Here is an 18893-nt window from a genome sequence, read left to right as displayed (position 1 = left end):
TTTGACTCTGGGTTCTAGTAAAAAGCAAAGTAGGTCCCTCAAGCCAGAAGTCTGCCTTCCCCTGGGTCTGCATAACATCACTGACTGCAACTGCTGTGGTTTGTATTATGCACCAAGCATTAGAAAGCACCCTTATTCTTGTACAGGTTCAGAGGCTCCAGATTATGAAGCAAGGATATGGACTATTAAAACATTATTCTACAAAGTTCAAGCTCCTCCCTAGTAAGAGACAGACATTCCGAATATTTACAGTGCAATCTTATGCACACCTAAGCACATTTCATTTATTTCAATGGGGTTCTCTCCCGGGTGAGTGCAGATAAGATCATAGCCCTAATTTTCGGAAGCAACTCCAAGGAGGCAAGAGTCTTTCAAAACAATGACTCATAAAGCTGAGCTAAACAACAACAACAACAAAAAGCCTGGCACAGATAAAAGTCTGCCCAGGCTGGGTTTTTTTTAAAAAAGGCCATGTGGCAAGCAAACACATGGATATTTTTAAGCTGCTCAAACAAGGGCTGCTCTTGCATCACAGTAATTCCTTCTACCCTTTCTGAGGCACTGAAGTAGACAAGTCATAAAGATACATGCCAGTTGGTGGTGGTGGTGAAATCACTGTCTCTAAAACATGATTTTGTTTGAAGTAAAGATGGTGCTTACAGAACTCCCCCCCTCCCCCGCCCAATGTTGCACAACAGCCAAAAGCTGTTCTGTAATCTTGGCACATCTATTTTGCACCTACTTCCAAGACTTGCTACTCTGTTCCACGCTCAAAAGCATTCTTTCATGCATGAGACATGTAAGGCAAGTTTCTCTCTCGTATTATCTATTGATTAGTCAAATAATAGTCCTTCTTGATTAGAGATACCAACAGTACCATTCATATTTGCATTCAGTCTTGAAGTTTCATGGTAGAGATTAGGGCTGGGCGATATATCGATGTATTGTCCAAAACTGGTTTGAAGTCCGTATTGTGATATTAGTTTCATAATTTTTGACCTGGCAATATATCGCGAATCGTGATGTGTGTTAGGCTTGGGCGATATATTGTCCGAAACAGGTTTGAAGCCATGAACTTATCATGGCCAGTGTGGTTCACCAGCACCAAGTCATGGAAACATCCAGAGTAATACCAAATTATGGTGATCCTCTGGTATGGATGCAGGTTATGGTTCACATGGCTGAGCCCACAATCTGCACAAGTGTGCTAATTTTATTCTCCACAAATATGGAGCACATGATCAGCACATCTTCATTTAATGGACTTTTAGAATGTTTGCAATGGCGTGGTAAAAATGACAATCTATATGGTGAATCACTCAGGAAACACCCATATGAATTCATTGCATACCATGCTAACCTGCACCCTAGTGACCAAAAGGGTTGTTACTTTAAGGCACCATTTGACTCCTAGTCTATTGGAATAGCCTTATCAAAGGAGGTTCTGCTACCTGCTTGGTTGGTACACTTGGCACCTTTCTAGTTACACACTCCCAATCAGATCTGTAAGATCACTACTCATCAAACGCAGAAGGGTTTAAGTACTTTGCCTACAATTAGGCTTCACATTTTGCCTCCTCAATGCTGATTTCCTTTAGATGATCTTGTAAGTCCCGAGACACTTGGCTGACTTTGGTGCAAACATCTGAGAGCAGTTCTGTTCCCTGTTGTATCTAATATGTCACATGGCTTTCGCTTTGTGCCTTTTCCTCTCTGAAGGATATGACTGATTTGATGATCTCGTGGGTCCATCTATCAATATCCCTGTTGTTATCTACAAAATTGACAGGCTCTTCATCTTTTCTATTATGCTCCATACACATCTAAACTACATTTTTATGAAAGGTCTTGTCTTATTGAATAAATCCCTTATTGTATGTGCGTGTTTTAAAAACAAAGCCCTTGCTATCTGTATTTATCTGAGCTTTTCCATTGTAGTTTTTGCTCTCAGTGCAAATAGTAACTTGTGCAGGGAGGGGGGGCATGGCGGCATGAGTTTTGCCAGAATCATGGGGGCGGGGAGGTTAAACAATTAATTCTATGTCTACTTTGGCCTTCTAATCCTCATGGAATTATCCTTGTGCATTTCATTGGCAGCTCACACATGATTGTGATTCCTGAGCCAAACTAGACATGATGCTAAATGTGTCACATGGAATTATGTTACTTAAAACACACAACAAAAAGCAATCAATCTAGCAAGCACAAGGAAGAATGGGGAAGTCCTTCAAATTAGGGGCTTTGTAGGGCAAGATCAGGAAGATGGATTAGCCCCAGGTCTCTAGTAATGCAACCATCCCTGCTCTGTAATTTACAGGGCCGGCCCTACCATTATGAAGAGTGTGGCAGCTGCCTCAGGTGGCAGATGTTGATGGGGTGGGCAGCTGCAATGCATATACAGTATGTTTAGTTTCTGACATCTCAAAGTAGGACTGGGAAAAGGTCCACCTGGAAAGCTGCTGCTAGTCAGCAGACAATACTTATACACTGAGGGAAATCAGTGGTCAAAAGCAGTGTTGCAGACACTCACAAATAACAGTGCTTACTAAGACTGGCTTTAAGCTAATTGGGCAACTTTCAGCAGTTATATGTGGAGATCTGGCTGAGTTGGTCACCAAAGAAATGTGGTGGGAGATGAAGATATAAAACAAATGTTTTGAGGAGCTGAGATGTTTGCAATGTGTCTTAATTCACAATGGTGGAGCCAACATAATAATAATAATAATAATAATAATAATTTATTACTCTGGGCGGCCTCCCAAAAAATATTAAAATACAGTAATGCATCAAAGGGACGCAGGTGGCGCTGTGGGTAAAACCTCAGTGCCTAGGACTTGCTGATCACATGGTCGGCAGTTCGAATCCCCGCGGCGGGGTGAGCTCCCGTCGTTCAGTCCCAGCTCCTGCCCACCTAGCAGTTCGAAAGCACCCTTAAGTGCAAGTAGATAAATAGGTACCGCTTTATAGCGGGAAGGTAAACAGCGTTTCCGTGTGCTGCGCTGGTGCTGGCTCGCCAGCTGCAGCTTCATCACGCTGGCCACGTGACCTGGAAGTGTCTTCGGACGGCGCCAGCTCACGGCCTCTTGAGCGAGATGAGCACGCAACCCTAGAGTCGGACACGACTGGCCCATACGGGCAGGGGTACCTTTACCTTTAATGCATCAAACATTAAAGCTTCCCTAAACAGGGCTGCCTTTAGATGTCTTCTAAAAGTCTAGTAGTAGTTGTTCTCTTTGACATCTGGTGGGAGGGTGTTCCACAGGGCGGGTGCCACTACTGAGAAGGCCCTCTGCCTGGTTCCCAGAAGACAAAAGAACACCACTCATGTGTTTCCCTCTTCTGTGTTCTCAGTGGGAATGCACAGACAAGGAAACCCCCTTTCTGCCTCTTCTCCTAGGCTGCTTGGACTCTTATAAATGATTAAGCATTCCCCCCCCTTTCAATGGCAGAGTCCATAAACATAAAATGTAATGAGAGAGCAGCCATAAATGGCTCAGTGAACTGGACAAGTGCAGAGAAGCAGATTCCCAAATCACAGGCAATGGAGAAAGGAAATAAAGAGGAAACGTGCAACAGGAGGATTGAAGCTGGGTACAACCGGATTTTCTTTGTTCTGCCCTGTACAGTGCAAGAGCCTTCTGTAAAGACACATTTATAAATAAGCCTGTGTGTCCTGCATCCAGATTCAAGTCCTTTACAGACATCCTGCCAATTAGCTGCCAACAAAACAGCAATGGCAAACTTTCCAGGTCATCTGCTTGACTCCCACACAGAGAGGCACATGCTCTTTAATGTTTCAATGAAAGTAGAAGGTTGGGCAATTGTCTTGGAGATATTGCGTAAGGTCTGAATTACCCATGAGAACTTTAAATATTCTTATTTGTTTGTTTGTTCATCTATCAGTTTTTAGTCATGCTTTTCTATAAAATGTATGGCAACTTTCAAGACACTTACGGTACAATCCTACGCATATCCACTCGGAAGTTAAGTCCCCCGCACCCTGAATGACACAAAACGTTAATATCATCTAATGCGATAAACATAGCTATGTATAATCTTAAAAATTATGATATGAGCAGATAAATAAGCAAGCAGTAAAAAGCCATACATTTAGACAGTGAGCTGTAAGGATTCACAGGCTCGTTGCAATTAAATGAATTCAAAGGTTCTGTAGAAGAAGGGTTTGGATTTGATATCCCGCTTTATCACTACCCTAAGGAGTCTCAAAGTGGCTAACAATCTCCTTTCCCTTCCTCCCCCACAACAAACACTCTGTGAGGTGAGTGGGGCTGAGAGACTTCAGAGAAGTGTGACTGGCCAAAGGTCACCCAGCAGCTGCATGTGGAGGAGCGGAGATGCGAACCTGGTTCACCAGATTACGAGTCTACCACTCTTAACCACTACACCACACTGGCTCTCTGTACTTTGAACCATTGCATTCATTTAATTGCACAACCTCTTCCTGTTGTAGGAAAGTGACATACATATTTCCCATAGTTAATAAATGACACAGCATAAGATGCCCAAATGCTTGTTGAAACAAAATCACCCTGCATGGCAATACTGAATAAATAAGGAATAAAATAAGTGAGTGCATGCTGACCATGCTTGATAAAAAGTAAGCCCCAATGAGTTCCTAAGGAAATGAGCATCAACTTCCTGTGCTCAGTGTATACAAAAGGCCCTTGGTTCAATTCTCAGCACCTGCAGTTCGGGCTGGGAAAGAAGTATGAGAGCTGCTTTTCTGGAGATTCACCCCACAAGACTCCTGTAATGTCCTAAGGCTTGGAACCAACTGGGCAGGGCCAATTGTGCAAGCCTTTTCCACACAGTCGCCAGCCTGCAGGGATCAAGTAATGATTGTTGGAGGGAAAGGAACAGTGTGAGTTATTCTGCCCATATTGTGCTAGGACTACAGCAGCCCTGTGGGGTGGGAATGGAGGCTCTGAACAACGGCTTCCACCCACTGCTGTACCTGCAAAGCAAGCACTGAAGTTGTCTGTGAAGATTCAGACATGCAGGACATAATTCGAAATTGTGGGGATCAAGTGATAACGTATAGCATACACTGAGCTGTCCAGAAGAGTGACAGTATAGCTTGCCTTGGAGAAGAACCCAGATGTGAATCTTGAAGTCTCCCCGCAACCACCACCCTTCTTTTTATTGCTGCTACTGCTGCTGGCCCAACAAGGCGAGTGAGGTGGTTCCTTCCGACTGGGGCAAGCACCAGTGCTGTAAACACCAAGTTCTACAGGAAGCTTCTAGAATTCCAAATCATTACACGTGGCATTCAGCAAGTTTTTATCTAGACTAGGCAATCTCTCATTGAACTTGTATGAACCAGCTGGCTCTGTGTCATGAAGCCAACCTTTCAGATTGAAAAATCTGCAGAATGAGAAGAGCGGGGCAGAAAAAGGGCTGGTGATAAGAGTTCTGGATTCCGTTCAATGCTACAGTACATCAGTGTTACTCATCCTTTGCCAACAGGGTTCTTGGCAAGGCATAAAGCAGAAATAAACATTGTGTGTGTGTGTGTGTGTTCTGTTTCTCTTCTTACTTATTTCATCTACATCTCACCCTTCCTCCAGGGAGCTCTAAATAGCCATGGGTTTGTCAGCCTCCGTCTCACCAAAACCACCTTTTGAGTTAGGATAGGCCAAAGTTAGGCCTGGTTCTCATAAATGTGGTAAAGCTTGACCAGCTTGGTCAGCTCTTTCCATTCCAGGAATAACAAAATAAATCAGCATTCAAATGGGGTAGGAAACATGAGTACACAGAATGAAGTCCGCTTGCGCAAGGAGAAGATTCCCACCTCTCTTCTACCCACCTCCCTGAAACTGTTTTGGTTTCCACCCCCATCCAGAGCACATTTAGGAAGACCAGGGGGAGGAGAATTGAGGAGGGGGTCCCACTGTATGAGCAAACCTTGTTCTGTGCACACAACTTAGCTGAATCTCGTCCAGAGGTTTCTACACACCACCTCCATATGAAACGTTCTCCAGGTATAGGCAATACATACACAGGGTTATATTTTGAAGACAAAGTTGTGAAATTGCTGCTTTGACTTGTGATGGGTTTGCTCTACCGACAGATGGGCTGCAAAGGGGGTGCCTGTTACCTACACACCTATAATTCTCCCAGTCCTTTGGGTGTTCAGGATGACTCAGCAATTAGACCTTGAAGGTAATCAGAGGGAGCAGGGAGGAGGTGAACTTCCGTGAACTCCAGTGGCGTTCACCTGATACTAATCTTGGCATCCGGCCTATTTGTGTCAATGTGTCCCTGAGTGCAGCACAGGTTGTGAACTTTGTTGACCTTCGCATGCAAACGCCAGCCCAACGGAGTGTGTGTGGTGGTCCAGCAACAGAATGAGTACACATCAAGGCCAGAACTTTGCACAAAATGAATGTCATGATTTCTCCCCTCCTCTTTAAAGGAATGTTTATTAAAAGGCTAAGTATCTCCTGCGTCAGAAGTTTCAGAACACTTGTTATTGGGTTTTTGCTCAGTCATCCCTGCCTCTTTCAAATACCTTGACTCCTCCTGAGCTTTCCAAGTGATGGATGGGCAGAATGTCCTCCAAGCCCAGTTGCTCAGCTGGTCTTCTGCTCTTCCTTAGGTACGTTGTCACTTGTGCCAGCGTTGGTTCCTCTCCTGCCCTGCTTCAGAATGCCATCAAGAGGCAAGTCCCTCTTTCCATTTCCTGTAGATCTTGTGTGTATCTTCTGCGAGAAGGGGTTTCATCTAAAGGTTTTGAAAGCCGGCTTTTTTGGAAGGGAAACATCCTCACACCATTAGAATACAGACACATTCATCAGTAACAATCCACTCTTACAAGAGAGGATTCTGGATGCATATTTTTAAAGAGCTGCAATTGTGGAACAGAGTCAGACTCATTTTCAGACAATTTAAGAAGATCCAAAACATCCATCTTCCAGTCCCTCTCCCAGCTACACACACACACACACACACACACACACACACCTCTGCATTTGCCACACAACCCCACAAAAGCTGCCTCAGCCATACCTACTTTCCCTTTCGCCGTTTTCCGAATTAGAGATACCATCTCTTCTTACATAAAAGGTCATCAAACTGATTTGCTCTCTGAATTTCTATGACAGGAAAGAGTCCATTATTGTGAAAATAGTTCTCTCTGCTTCTCCCACCCCCACCCCCGCATCTGTTGTGTCCAGAGATGGAGGAAGGGGACACTGACAGGCATTTTATTTTCTTCTACAGTACTTAGTGGCTGAGTCAGTATTTCATTAAATTAACCCAGATAACTGGAATTTGAGACAGACATAGGAATATAGGACACAGTCTTATACTGAGCCAAAGCACTGATCTCTCCCAGCCCTGTTTGGACATGCCAGGGAATAAAATCTGGGTCCGTCTGCATGAAGAGCAGATGCTTTTAGCCCAAGATTGCCTACCCAGTAGTGAAACATTTTTTTTTAGAGAGAGAGAGAGACCAGGAAATGCAAATAATAAAGAGCAAAGGCCCATCCCAGCACCGCTACTTGAGATCTTAAAACACATACAGAGAGAAACTGGCAATGTCAGGGATTCAGCCTAGGATCTTAGAGATGTAAAACATGCACACTTATCATTCATCTCTCTGTGGTGAAATACCAGCCTTACCTGCACTACAGGAATTTTCTCTACCCTTCTTACAGGACTAGCAAAGAACTCAAAGGCGATACTCAAAGGTGATACAGAGTCAATACTCAGAAAGACCGTTTGTTACAATTCAGCAGCAAACAGCAGCTTTTCCTTGGGGAAAGCGGGGAAAACAGAAGTGTGGCCGAGCCCTCAAATATTTCAGATTAGACATTGTATTCAATAGACCATTTTACATTGCACTTTTCTAACACCTAGATTTTAGTCGCCATCTGGTGGCTCCAATATGGAACAACTTCCACCATTGGAGGAACATGTTAATGTGCGTTTTCCAAAATGAGGGTTGATCAGTTAATGCAGTCCGTTTTGGGGGCCTAATCTGGTTCCTGTAGCAGTATATGTCCTGGAGTAAAAACCTAAAAAAAGCTCAGCAAATCCAATCCTAAAAAAAGCTCAAGAACTTTGGTCGGCCCTCACGCATATTCACTTCATCAAATCTGGCCCTCTTTGAAAAAAGTTTGGGTGCACCTGAGTTAATGTAATTTATAGAGAAGAAAGATTTCTTCACAGTTAAGTCTAGCTCATAGGAACGTAGTAAGCTTCATTATATCAAATCAAATAAAACCAAACCATTGGTACATCTAACTTAGTATTGTCCACACTGACTGGCAGGGGCTTTGCTGTGGATTGAACCCGGGACCCCAAGGAAAAGGCAACTCAGTGCAGCTGAGCTCCTATACTGTTCAGCGATGCATACTCCTGAATAAGTGCTTTCTGCACTTATCCCAAGTCACAATTACTTGGGAGTAAATCTCGCTACACTCAGCGAGACTTACTTCTTGAGCTAACATGCATAGGCCTGTTCTTTTAGGCACGCTTACTTGGGAAAAAATACTGATGAGATCTGTGGTGATTATTTCTGCATCAAAATGCACTGAAGTAGGACTGATTTACTTTTCCATTAAAACAATCACATTCATATGTTGCTGGACCACAGCTCCTATCAGCACATCAGTGCTGGGCAATGTTTGTGGTAAACTGCTCAGTGAATTTTAATTATTATTATTATTATTATTATTAATAATAATAATAATAATTATACCCCACCCATCTGGCTGGGTTTCCCCAGCCACTCTGAGCAGCTCCCAGCAGAATATTAGTAATAATAAAAAAGCAATAAAACATCAAACATCAAAAACTTCCCTAAACAGGGCTGCCTTCAGATGTCTTCTAAAAGTCAGGTAGTTGTTTATTTCCTTGACATCTGATGGGAGGCGTTCCACAAGGCGGGTGCCACTACTGAGAAGGCCCTCTGCCTGGTTCCCTGTAACTTGGCTTCTCGCAGTGAGGGATCTGCCAGAAGGCCCTCGGTGCTAGACCTCAGTGTCTGGACTGAACAATGGGGGTGGAGACGCTCCTTCAGGTATACTGGACCAATTAAATAAATAGTAGGGCCCTCAGTATCTAGCCATTTCCAACCTGACTCCTCCCCCTCCCCAGTCTTAGGCTGTAATCCTGTACCCACTTTCCTCAGAGTAAGATTTTCTTCCTTTATTGCATTTATATCCTTCTAGGAGCACAAGGAGGAGCACATAGTACCTGTGTTTATCTTCACAACAACTTTGCGAGGTAAGTGAGCAGAGCCGGATTTAGGTTTGATGAGGCCCTAAGCTACTGAAGGTAATGGGGCCCTTTATACATCCAGCTGTCCCTTGTCAACAACAAATTGTCGCTGTCTTTTGTGTTGAATATATGCTATATGGCAATTTATGGACGCAATAGGTATCTAAAGCCATTTGCCACTGTTGCTGGATGTAGTTTTTATTTTATTTATTTTTTATCTTATATTTTGGAAATGTACACCCAGGGGTTTTTTCCCTTTAATTTTTTTGGGGGCCCCAAGAGAGTGGGGCCCTAAACTATAACTTGTTTAGCTTATACTGTACATAAATCCGGCACTGTAGGTGAAGGCGGACAGGGAGTGCGTGGGCCAAGGTCACCTAGCGAGCTTCACGGCTGAGTTGGGATTATGAACCCTGATCTCCCAAGCAAGAGTAAGACACTCTTAACTTTTGCACCACTGAACTCAACGAGGCTTATTCCATCCTGAGTTCACCCATCCATCCATCCATTCATTCGAGACCCCTGCAAGCTACAATCTGGCGCCGAGAGCGTCTCTCGCGCAGCGTGAGCTCCCCGCCCCCTTCGATTTGAAAACCAGGCGCCGCTTCCTCCATTCAAAGGACGCCGCTTTCCAGTCGGCGGACACTTCCCCGCTCGCTGCCCCGCCTCCCCTTTAAGCGCACGACGCCGTTACTAAGGCGGCCCGAGGAGCGGGCAAACTGAATCGCTCCGGCGGCGAACAGCAGCGGCGGCCTGTCGGTTCCGCTCCGGCTCCGGCTTCCGCAGCGCCATGGCGTTCGCCTGCTTGGTAAGGGGCCGGGGTGGAGCGGGGCCGGGCAGCCTGGCAAGCGGGGCTTCGAAGCGGCGGGAAGAGGGAGGCCCCTCGGAGCAGGGCGGGCGATGGAGACCGCGGCTGCTGGGTCGGCACAAGTTTGCAGAGCCGCAGCGCCCTGTTAGCAGACAAAAAGGGGTCGGTGGGCGGGGGGGGGGGGGCGCGCGGCGACCAGCACCACACGTTTCTCTATTGCAGTGGTTCCCAAACTTTTTTTGGCCAGGCCCCATCTAAGCATCTCTAAAATCCTAAAGCGCCCGCCCCCGACATATAATTCTTACTACAGTGTTCAAAAAGTGAACTCCTATTCACGTGGAGGAAGCCTAAAAGGCCATTAACTGTTCATAACTCATTCTCGAATTGCCCCCCTTAAAAATCCAATTGCTCCCCTGTGGGGAACCATGGCTCTATTGGGGCTGTCTAAAAAGTCACAAAGAGAGGAGCCAGCAAGCTTTTTCAAAACAAAAACAAAACACGTTTAGTAACATTTCCTTCTCATAAATATATAGTGGGGCGGGCGGAGAAAATAGGGTTTGAGAGCGAAGTACGTGGTTTGGGCGCAGTGTTAAACGCTCCTGCCTGTAACACGCTTAAAAATGGCACTTTGGGCTTGAAGTCGGTTGGATTGTGCTTGGTGCAGGAAGAGCTGTTTGCCCTTCTGGGTCTAGGAAGTCCTGCCGCCCGTCTCCTCCCGCCCCGTTAAATAACAGCTACAAGAGAGTAAGTCAGGGACCATTTCGGCTTTGCAGAATCGCTCTGCTGGGAAAAGCGTCACATGAATGCCTGCCACACATCATTGTAATGAATAAAGACACCGGGGGTGGGGTTGGGGAAGGCTATGGGTCCTGATGTGTTGACACAGTTTGTCAGATTTGGGATAATTCTGATCACTTCCTAAGGCTAACCCTGCCCATTTTTGCTTCTTTGCAATTTTAGGTTGTATTGTTTTTCACATTGGTCTCCTGAGTGGGTTTTGTCAGGGTTGTTTGGCCTGACTTGCAGGAACTACCTGAAAAACAACGTGTAGAGATAGGCATTCTGGAGCATTGCAGTTTTTATATCATTTTAGTGGTGCTGTAAAAAAACCTAAAAACGTTTTTAGATCAAATACCACAAACCCCTTATTGTTACTTAGAAGCAGTGCTTTTTCAGGGGGTACTCAGGAGTATGCAGTATTGGCACCTCTTTTTGTTGTTGAAAAGTGTAGCACTGTAACAACTTCATGGTTGTTTTTTCTAAGGGGAAAAACCACTGCTTAGAAGTAATGTTGCTTTTAGGTATTCATTCTTATTTGTTTGCACAAAGTTTGCAGGAAGGTTATTTAACAAGCATTCGTTCAGATTTGTGTTTGTGGGTGTTAGACAGCACTGCATCAAGCAAATGACTTCGAAACTTTCCAGTGACTTTCCTGTCAATTTCCTTACAGCAAAAAAAAGTCTGGTTTGTGGGGAGAAAGTGGGTTTGTTGCATGAGAGCTCCAAATGACCCTCAATTTGCCTGTTGCTGGATTTGAGTCCCACTCCAAATAGCGATGACCTGGAAGCTCCCTAAGTCTCCGTTGATTCTAGGAGAGTTTCCAAGGAAATATACTTAGGATTGTGATGTAATAGCTGCTACTCACAATACATTTTAAAGAGACAGGTGTGTACACCTGTGGCTGAAAATATGCATGAATGTGATTGGGTGTTGCATGCACACTGTATATCAGTGATCACGTTATATAAACTGTAATTCTTAGAACTGTTCTATAAAAAGTTATCACAAGATTTAGTGATGGCCACAACTTGATGCCTTTAAAAGAGGATTAGACAAATTTATGGAGGATAAGGCTATCTCAGTGGCTACTTGCCATGATGTCTGTTTCAGAGGCAGTGCAGTATGCCTTTGAATACCAGCTGCTGGGGATCATGATCAAAGAGGTGCAGTTGCACTCATGTCCTGTTTGTGGGCTCCCCATAGTCATCTGGTTGGCCAGTGTGAGAACAGGATACTGGACTAGAAGTTTGGTCTGACCCAGATACCATTTGGTCTGATTCAGCAGGATCAAACTGTTGTCATGGGCACCTTAAGGACTAACAAACTCAATAGATGGTATTGGCTTTTGTAGGCTAAAGGCTATTTCATCTTCCTTTTTTATATTAAAATCCATTTTGGATAGCTTTCTTCCCCAAAATTATCCCAGGTCTATGTGTATGGTGTTTAGTAAAATAAAATTTTACACAAGAACATCCAGTTTATGTAACAGGATGAGCTGGAGTATTCAAATTAAACCAATTTGCAATTTGAAACTGCTAAACAAATGCAAGAAACCTGGCTTCTGCAGTTTTAGCAGGAATTGATAACACACAGACAAATATGGTATATCTTCACAGTCACAAGGGATAGAAACTTTTAAAAAAATGAGTACACACTTTATTAGGAAGCTGAATTCTGAACACTGCTTCTTTGGAATTATAGTTTAATATACAGCCCTGCACTGATCCTTCCAAAGAAGTATTTGTGTGTTGAATGTTGAGAGTATCTAATCAGAGTATTAAAGTATAATCCTTGGGCAGAGCTCTGTAGCTTAAAATGGCCTTGTGCATCCTAAACTGGATTCTGAAGAAAAGAATCCCAGGAAGAGAGGTATACTGCAAAGCTCAGTGTACAGAATATGCATTTGTGAGTCTGGTGCTTGGCATTTGTCTCTGCCACTACTGCACTTCCCACAGAGTATGCAGAATGGTACAGTATTTAAATGCTTACATTTAAGAACATGGCTCCAGCATTTTTGTGAAATAAAAAAATATCCGTATGAATTCTGCCCTTATGCTCTACTCTCCTTGCCTTTGTGTGTTTTGTAGTTGTTAACTTTTTTACTGATAAGAAATGCATTGGAAAACAAAAAGAAACAACAACTAGCAGTGCTTGATTTATAACATAGAACACAATTACTTTATAATAAAACCATTGGACATCCAGAAAGTATGATGTTTTGCACAGCGATTCTGGATCACAACTAGGATTTTGTCCTCAGTATCACTTGGCACTCCTGCTCTCATTTTGAAAAGATATCTATCCATATTATGCAAATAAAAGAAATAAATTGATTGAAAATGTATTGTAACATTTGAATAAATGTTTTTAAATTTTTAAAAAAGAAATATTTTGGTAATATACTACACTATGCTACACTGAAATGTTAAATTGTTTTTTGATTGTCATTGAATCTTTCTGCCACACTTGCCATCTTCTCCTGCCACACCCTTGGAGAACCACTGACCTAAAGGATTATCTTACTTGGCTTCTACCAAGTGAACCAGTGGAGAACAGATGGATCTCGCCAACCCTTGTCTGCCTTCCAGTTCCAGCCCACTTGGTTTCTGCACTGGCTGTGGAGGACAGGACTTGCCTTCCCCTATGGCCATTGCGGAAATGCAGTGGGCTGGCCGATGAGGAACTGAGTGGTCTGTCCCTTCTCTGCTCGCATGGATCCTGAGCTGCTTGGAACTCCTTGTTGCCTGTTCCAAGCAGGTGAGTCACGGTAAAAGGCTGTGCTATCAGTCTGAAACTAGACTGAGCAAATTAGAAAATGAAACTGTTAAACCAGTAAGAAATCACAATAAAAACGATGCCTGCTATGGCAGATGTGCAGCATCCAGAAACATATAAAGTGTGCTTCTTGCTTCAGAAATACTGTCTGTAGCCGTACAAAAATTTAGTCCAATATCAACTTCTTTCTTTCTGCAGGAAGATCCAACATTGGAGAGGCATTTCAAAGGGCACCGTGATGCTGTAACGAGTGTGGATTTCAGTCTAAATAATAAACAGCTAGGTAAGTTGTCAGCTAAGCAGAATTTTCTTTAGTATAGTTTTCTTTCATAGAACAAAATAGCATTCAGTCTGCTTTTAGCAGTTCTCCCAAACTGTTTGGACTTAACAGCATACAGAGTATCCAGCGTGGGATTGGGCCTTGGCTAAAGTACTCTCCTTGGTTTTAGCTATCAGATATTAAGAAAAGTAGCAACAAACCCAAGATTTTACAGCAGAGCAACTGAGTCATAACATGAAAGGCTGGTTCAACCATGCAGATCTGTTAAGTTTTATTTGGTTTTTGATTATTATTTTTTAAAACATCACATATATTTATGTATTATAATCTTTTTTAGTTGAAATTCCCCTTGAACTTTTTTGTTGGATAGTATATAAATATTTGAAAACAAATAGCTTGGTGGAGGCAGCTAAAATGATGTGATAATAAAGGACATTTGTACTAAATTTTCTAAATGGTTGCTTGTAATTCTTTGGTTTCCTTCCTTGCCTGTTTTTAAGGTGAGACTGCATATACTTCAAGAAGTATTTCTCTCAATTACGGGGATGAACTGGAAAGCTTGTGTGCTTGCTTTCAGTTCTGTGATTAGTGAATACAGTAATACCTCCGCGAATGTCCGCCCCGTCGAGCGTCCATTTCGGCGAACGTCTGCGGCAAACCCGGAAGTACCGGAACAGGTTACTTCTGGGTTTGCCACTCGCACATGTGCAGAAGCGCAAACCGCTCTGCGTGTGTGCGCAGAGTGGCGCTTTGTCGAGCGTCCCTTTCGCTGAGCTTCCAGGGCTCCGGAACAGATCCCAGACTGAAAACAAGGTACCACTGTACTTTCATTCAAGGAAAGGAAGAGAGAAATTGAAACTAGTGACTGAAATTCCTGACAGGTGTGTATGTATATGATCTCTCCTTTGAGTATAATTTTGAAAGGTAGTATATTCTTTTTGTCAGTAAGTGGCTCTATGGATTCATGCCTGATGATCTGGAGTATGAAACCGCAAGTGAGAGCCTACCGCTTTGTGGGTCACAAAGATGCAGTCCTGAGTGTGCATTTTTCACCATCCGGCCATCTGATTGCTTCAGGTTCTAGAGACAAAACAGTTCGCTTGTGGGTTCCAAGTGTGTAAGTATATGCTATCTGAGCACTTTGTATGTGTGTTATTTCTCTTATTAGGAACACAGGAAGCTGCTTGTACAGAGCCAGACCATTTGCTGATCTTACTCAGCATTGCACTGACTGTCAGTGGTTCTCCAGCATTTCAGAGCAGGATATTATTTCTATCCTTGCGTGGGGATCCTCGTCAGGGATTGAATCTGGGATCTAAAGTAGGTGAAGCCTGAGTTCTGCCACTGAGTTACAGCCGCTCTCTCCAAAGTCTTCCAAGATTTGAATTTGGCTTTTTGTTTTAACCAAGTTCAGTTACGGTGAATATGACAGCTTATTAACGATGAAGGCGGACATTATTTTTCTGGATAAAGTGCATCGACTTTCACTGTAAAACAGGTGTATATAAGGGAAGAACAATGGCAAAGACACTGTTGCTGTTCACACTAAAGACAAGGTTAAGAAGCCCTTTGTGTGTCAGCTCATGTGGGTACACTTATTGGACGGAACTCACATTACTGACCTCTAGTTGTAGATTGATTCCAAATACAGCCATACCTTGGTTTTTGAACGCCTTGCGAGTCAAACGTTTTGGCTCCTGAACACCGCAAACCCAGAAGTGAGTGTTCCGGTTTGGAAACGTTCTTTGGAACCTGAATGTCCGACGGGGCTTCCGCAGCTTCTGATTGGCTGCAGGAGCTTCCTGCACCCAATCGGAAGCCGTGCCTTGGTTTCTGAATGTTTTGAAAATCGAACGGACTTCCAGAACGGATTGCGTTTGACTTCCGAGGTATGGCTGTATGGTCCCTGTTAAAAATGAGTTGACGATCAGCATATTGCTTCAACAAGAAAAAGCTACTGCTTCATCTGCCTCTGCATACACTTTCCTTGAGGAAAGGTTAACTATATTGTAAATGTTCCTTCTGTGGTATTCCATTTTTTGGAAACATGCTGAATTAGAAGTTTTTTATGCTTGTTCCGTGTATGTAACTATGGCAAAGAGCTTTTCACTCCAGTTTTTAAAAAGTAGCCACATACTATCTGATAAGAAAATAAGTGTCAATTGGCAGAGCTTTGGGGAAGGACTGTAGCTCAGTGGAAGAGCTTGCATACAGGAGGTCCTGAGTTCAAATCCTTGCATTTCTAGGTAGAGCTGGGCATATTTGTATTTGCAGTCCTGGAGAGCCACTGCCAGTCATTGCAGACAATATTGAGCCAGATGGATGGACTTGCTACAAGGCAGTTCCTATGTTTCACACACATTTCAGGTTTTTTTACAATCAAGTGGTGTATAAATTTTATGAAATATATTTAGAAGAGGGACCTCAATACCTTCTTTTTTTAAAAAAACAACAACAAAACCCTGGCTCTGACCTTTCCTAGCTTGATGTTCTGTACTTTCATGTAAGCAGTAGAATCATATACAAGAATACACAAATATGCTTGTAGCTCGTCACTTATTTGTGCAAAAAAGTTCAGGGCGGAATGATGTATGTGTATAATTAAATGTGAATTACTCTTGAAAAGTTTCTCAAACTCATAGTATGCCCCTCATGTTTAGATGTCTTTCTCCTTTTTGCAGCAAGACCTATGATGTGACGTTCTTACATTATTTTTCTTTAAATTGCATCATTGGAACGAGTCTGTTTGACGTTTACTACTTTAAACTTTTTTTTTTTTTGGAGTTCTGCGTAAAAGATACAAACGCAGGCTGTCTGCTTTTAGGAGCCATTCCAGTAACTAGATATAAGTAAAACAGTTTTCTTCCTGTGTTTGGTATGCTCCAGAGGCCTAAACCAACAGCTTTCTCCTAATGTAAATATATATATTAGAAGCCAGTAGGCAAATGTGCATAAGCTTCATACTGTGTGGAATGCAGTATGTTAATCTTTTGTGCTTTCCCCCCTAAACTTAGCAAGGGAGAATCGACTACCTTCAAGGCTCATACAGGAACCGTCAGAAGTGTTCACTTTTCTAATGATGGCCAATCATTGGTTACAGCCTCTGATGACAAAACAGTTAAAGTTTGGGCTGTCCACAGACAAAAATTCTTATTTTCACTAAGTCAGCACATAAACTGGGTTCGCTGTGCGAAGTAAGTAAAACTCTCCCCCCCCCTTTTTGTTGTTGACATTGTTGCAGGGATATATATATGGCATAAAACCAGTTTGTATAGCAAAAGTACACAACTGTAGGAAGATCTGAAATTCTGCTTAACTCACTTATAAACCCACTCATCTTTTAACCTGGCTATCAATATACTTTAGGAGTTAGCCACCTTTTAGAGCTTCAGTTGTGTTTCCTGTCTTGTTGGAAGGGAACTATCATTGTTAGAAGAAGCAGTCAGTTGGATATAACCAAGCAGCATTATCTAAGTCATCCTACTGAGTGCACTTTCTGAAATCCATAGATTTCAATAAGTGCTTTGGTTTCTTTCTTTTTTTGTAATAATTTTTTATTATTTTTTCACAGTTTTATACATACTGTATTATCTCTCACATATATCCAATTACAAGGTTGCATGAACCTTCCGATTTCCTCCCCTTCCTCCCATGGGTTCTTAAATTAAAAAAAATAAATTCTTGCGTATTGTAATTTTTCCAACAATTGTGTATCCCTAGTTTATCATAATCAGTTTCACGTTACAAATTTCATTACAACGCTACCAATGATTTTAACTGCTTACTGTGGTTTTTTAGATAAACTACGGATTTACTCCAATCTCTAACAAATACTTGGTCTTCTTGGTTTCTGATCTTCCCCATCAGTTTCTCCACGTGTTTTCAATAAGTCTACTGACTATGATCACTGTTCTTTAAAATGGTTTCTAATAATTAAGCCTTCCAAAGAGGCTTAAATTTTAGATAAGAAAAAGAGGGGGAAAGGGGAAATAATTGTAAGGAAAAATAAGACTTACCTGTACAGTATTTCATTAATACAGTATTTCATTAATTACTGGTCCAATAGGATTGTTTAATAGAAAAGCTTGCATTATAATGCTATGGTTTTTATTGGTTACCATAATATCTCAAAAGGATTGTCCATGTATGGAAAAGTCCATTGTTCTGACTAATAGTTGACGGAATCTTGTTGAGATAGATTGTCAAAGAGGAAACTCCCAAGAGTTAATCAATAGCAGTATTTATTATTTATTGAATTTCTTACCTGCCCATCATTTTACAGTCCCAGGGCAACTTACCACTATAGGTAAACATTACAATTGATTAAAACAAATTACAATCAGAAGAGTCCTCGAAAAAGGCCTATGGGTGGTATTCAACTACGTTTTAACTCAGAGTAAATATGACAAAGGTAAGTCTATTTTGAGTAAAACTTAGTTAAATAACACCCTCTTTGCTTAGCACAAGTGTCTCTTAGCCATTGACTTTTGAAATAATGATCTTGTTGTCACTGAGGAAAATCCAGATCTAGCTTATGTTGCTCCTAATCTTTCTTTAATGAATGTATTTATTTTAGGTTTTCTCCTGATGGAAGATTGATAGTATCATCCAGTGATGACAAAACTGTCAAACTTTGGGATAAAACGAGCAGAGAATGTATACATTCTTTCTGTGAACATGGTGGGCAAGTATTGGTGCAATTCCTTGGGGCTTCAGGGTACTGGCCTTCAGCTTGTGGAACCTCGATTAGAGCTTTGCTATATTGATGTACAAGAGCATATCTCCTTATGTGCTGTATGTTTCATTCTGTGAACATTCTCTTTAATTTGGTCACATTCTCTAAATTTTTAATATAACGTTTTACACCACACTGAGCTTAGAAGCCAGATAATAACAATTGCATTTGTGCATAGGTTTGGTTTTTTTTGTAGACTCGCAAGCATTTATTATATGAGTTTTAAGCCTGTGTCACACTAATGCTAAAGTTGTCACAGTTTCTTTAAA

The 18893-nt window shown here is 42.3% G+C and overlaps 1 protein-coding gene across 3 annotated transcripts in view; it reads left to right on the top strand.

The window, feature by feature from the left end:
- The first annotated feature begins 9596 nt into the window (after positions 1-9596).
- The window catches only part of POC1A (POC1 centriolar protein A), a 33028-nt gene continuing 23731 nt past the window's right edge, over positions 9597-18893 (top strand). The window contains exons 1-5 of one of the 3 annotated variants that reach the window (XM_083603478.1): positions 9597-10054; positions 13808-13892; positions 14839-15006; positions 16904-17083; positions 18466-18573. In XM_083603478.1, coding sequence (XP_083459604.1) covers positions 14846-15006; positions 16904-17083; positions 18466-18573 — 449 coding nt within the window. In that variant the 5' untranslated portion in view covers positions 9597-10054; positions 13808-13892; positions 14839-14845. Of the gene's footprint in view, positions 10055-13807; positions 13893-14058; positions 15007-16903; positions 17084-18465; positions 18574-18893 lie in introns of all 3 variants that reach the window. The other 2 variants (XM_083603477.1, XM_083603476.1) reach the window with 2 other exon arrangements.

The sequence above is a fragment of the Podarcis filfolensis genome, assembly GCF_964270895.1.
Source record: "Podarcis filfolensis genome assembly, chromosome: 2".
Classification (NCBI taxonomy): Eukaryota; Metazoa; Chordata; class Lepidosauria; order Squamata; family Lacertidae; genus Podarcis; species Podarcis filfolensis.
The sequence above is the reverse complement of the archived record's forward strand: the minus strand, read 5'-3'. Positions and strand labels throughout refer to the sequence as shown.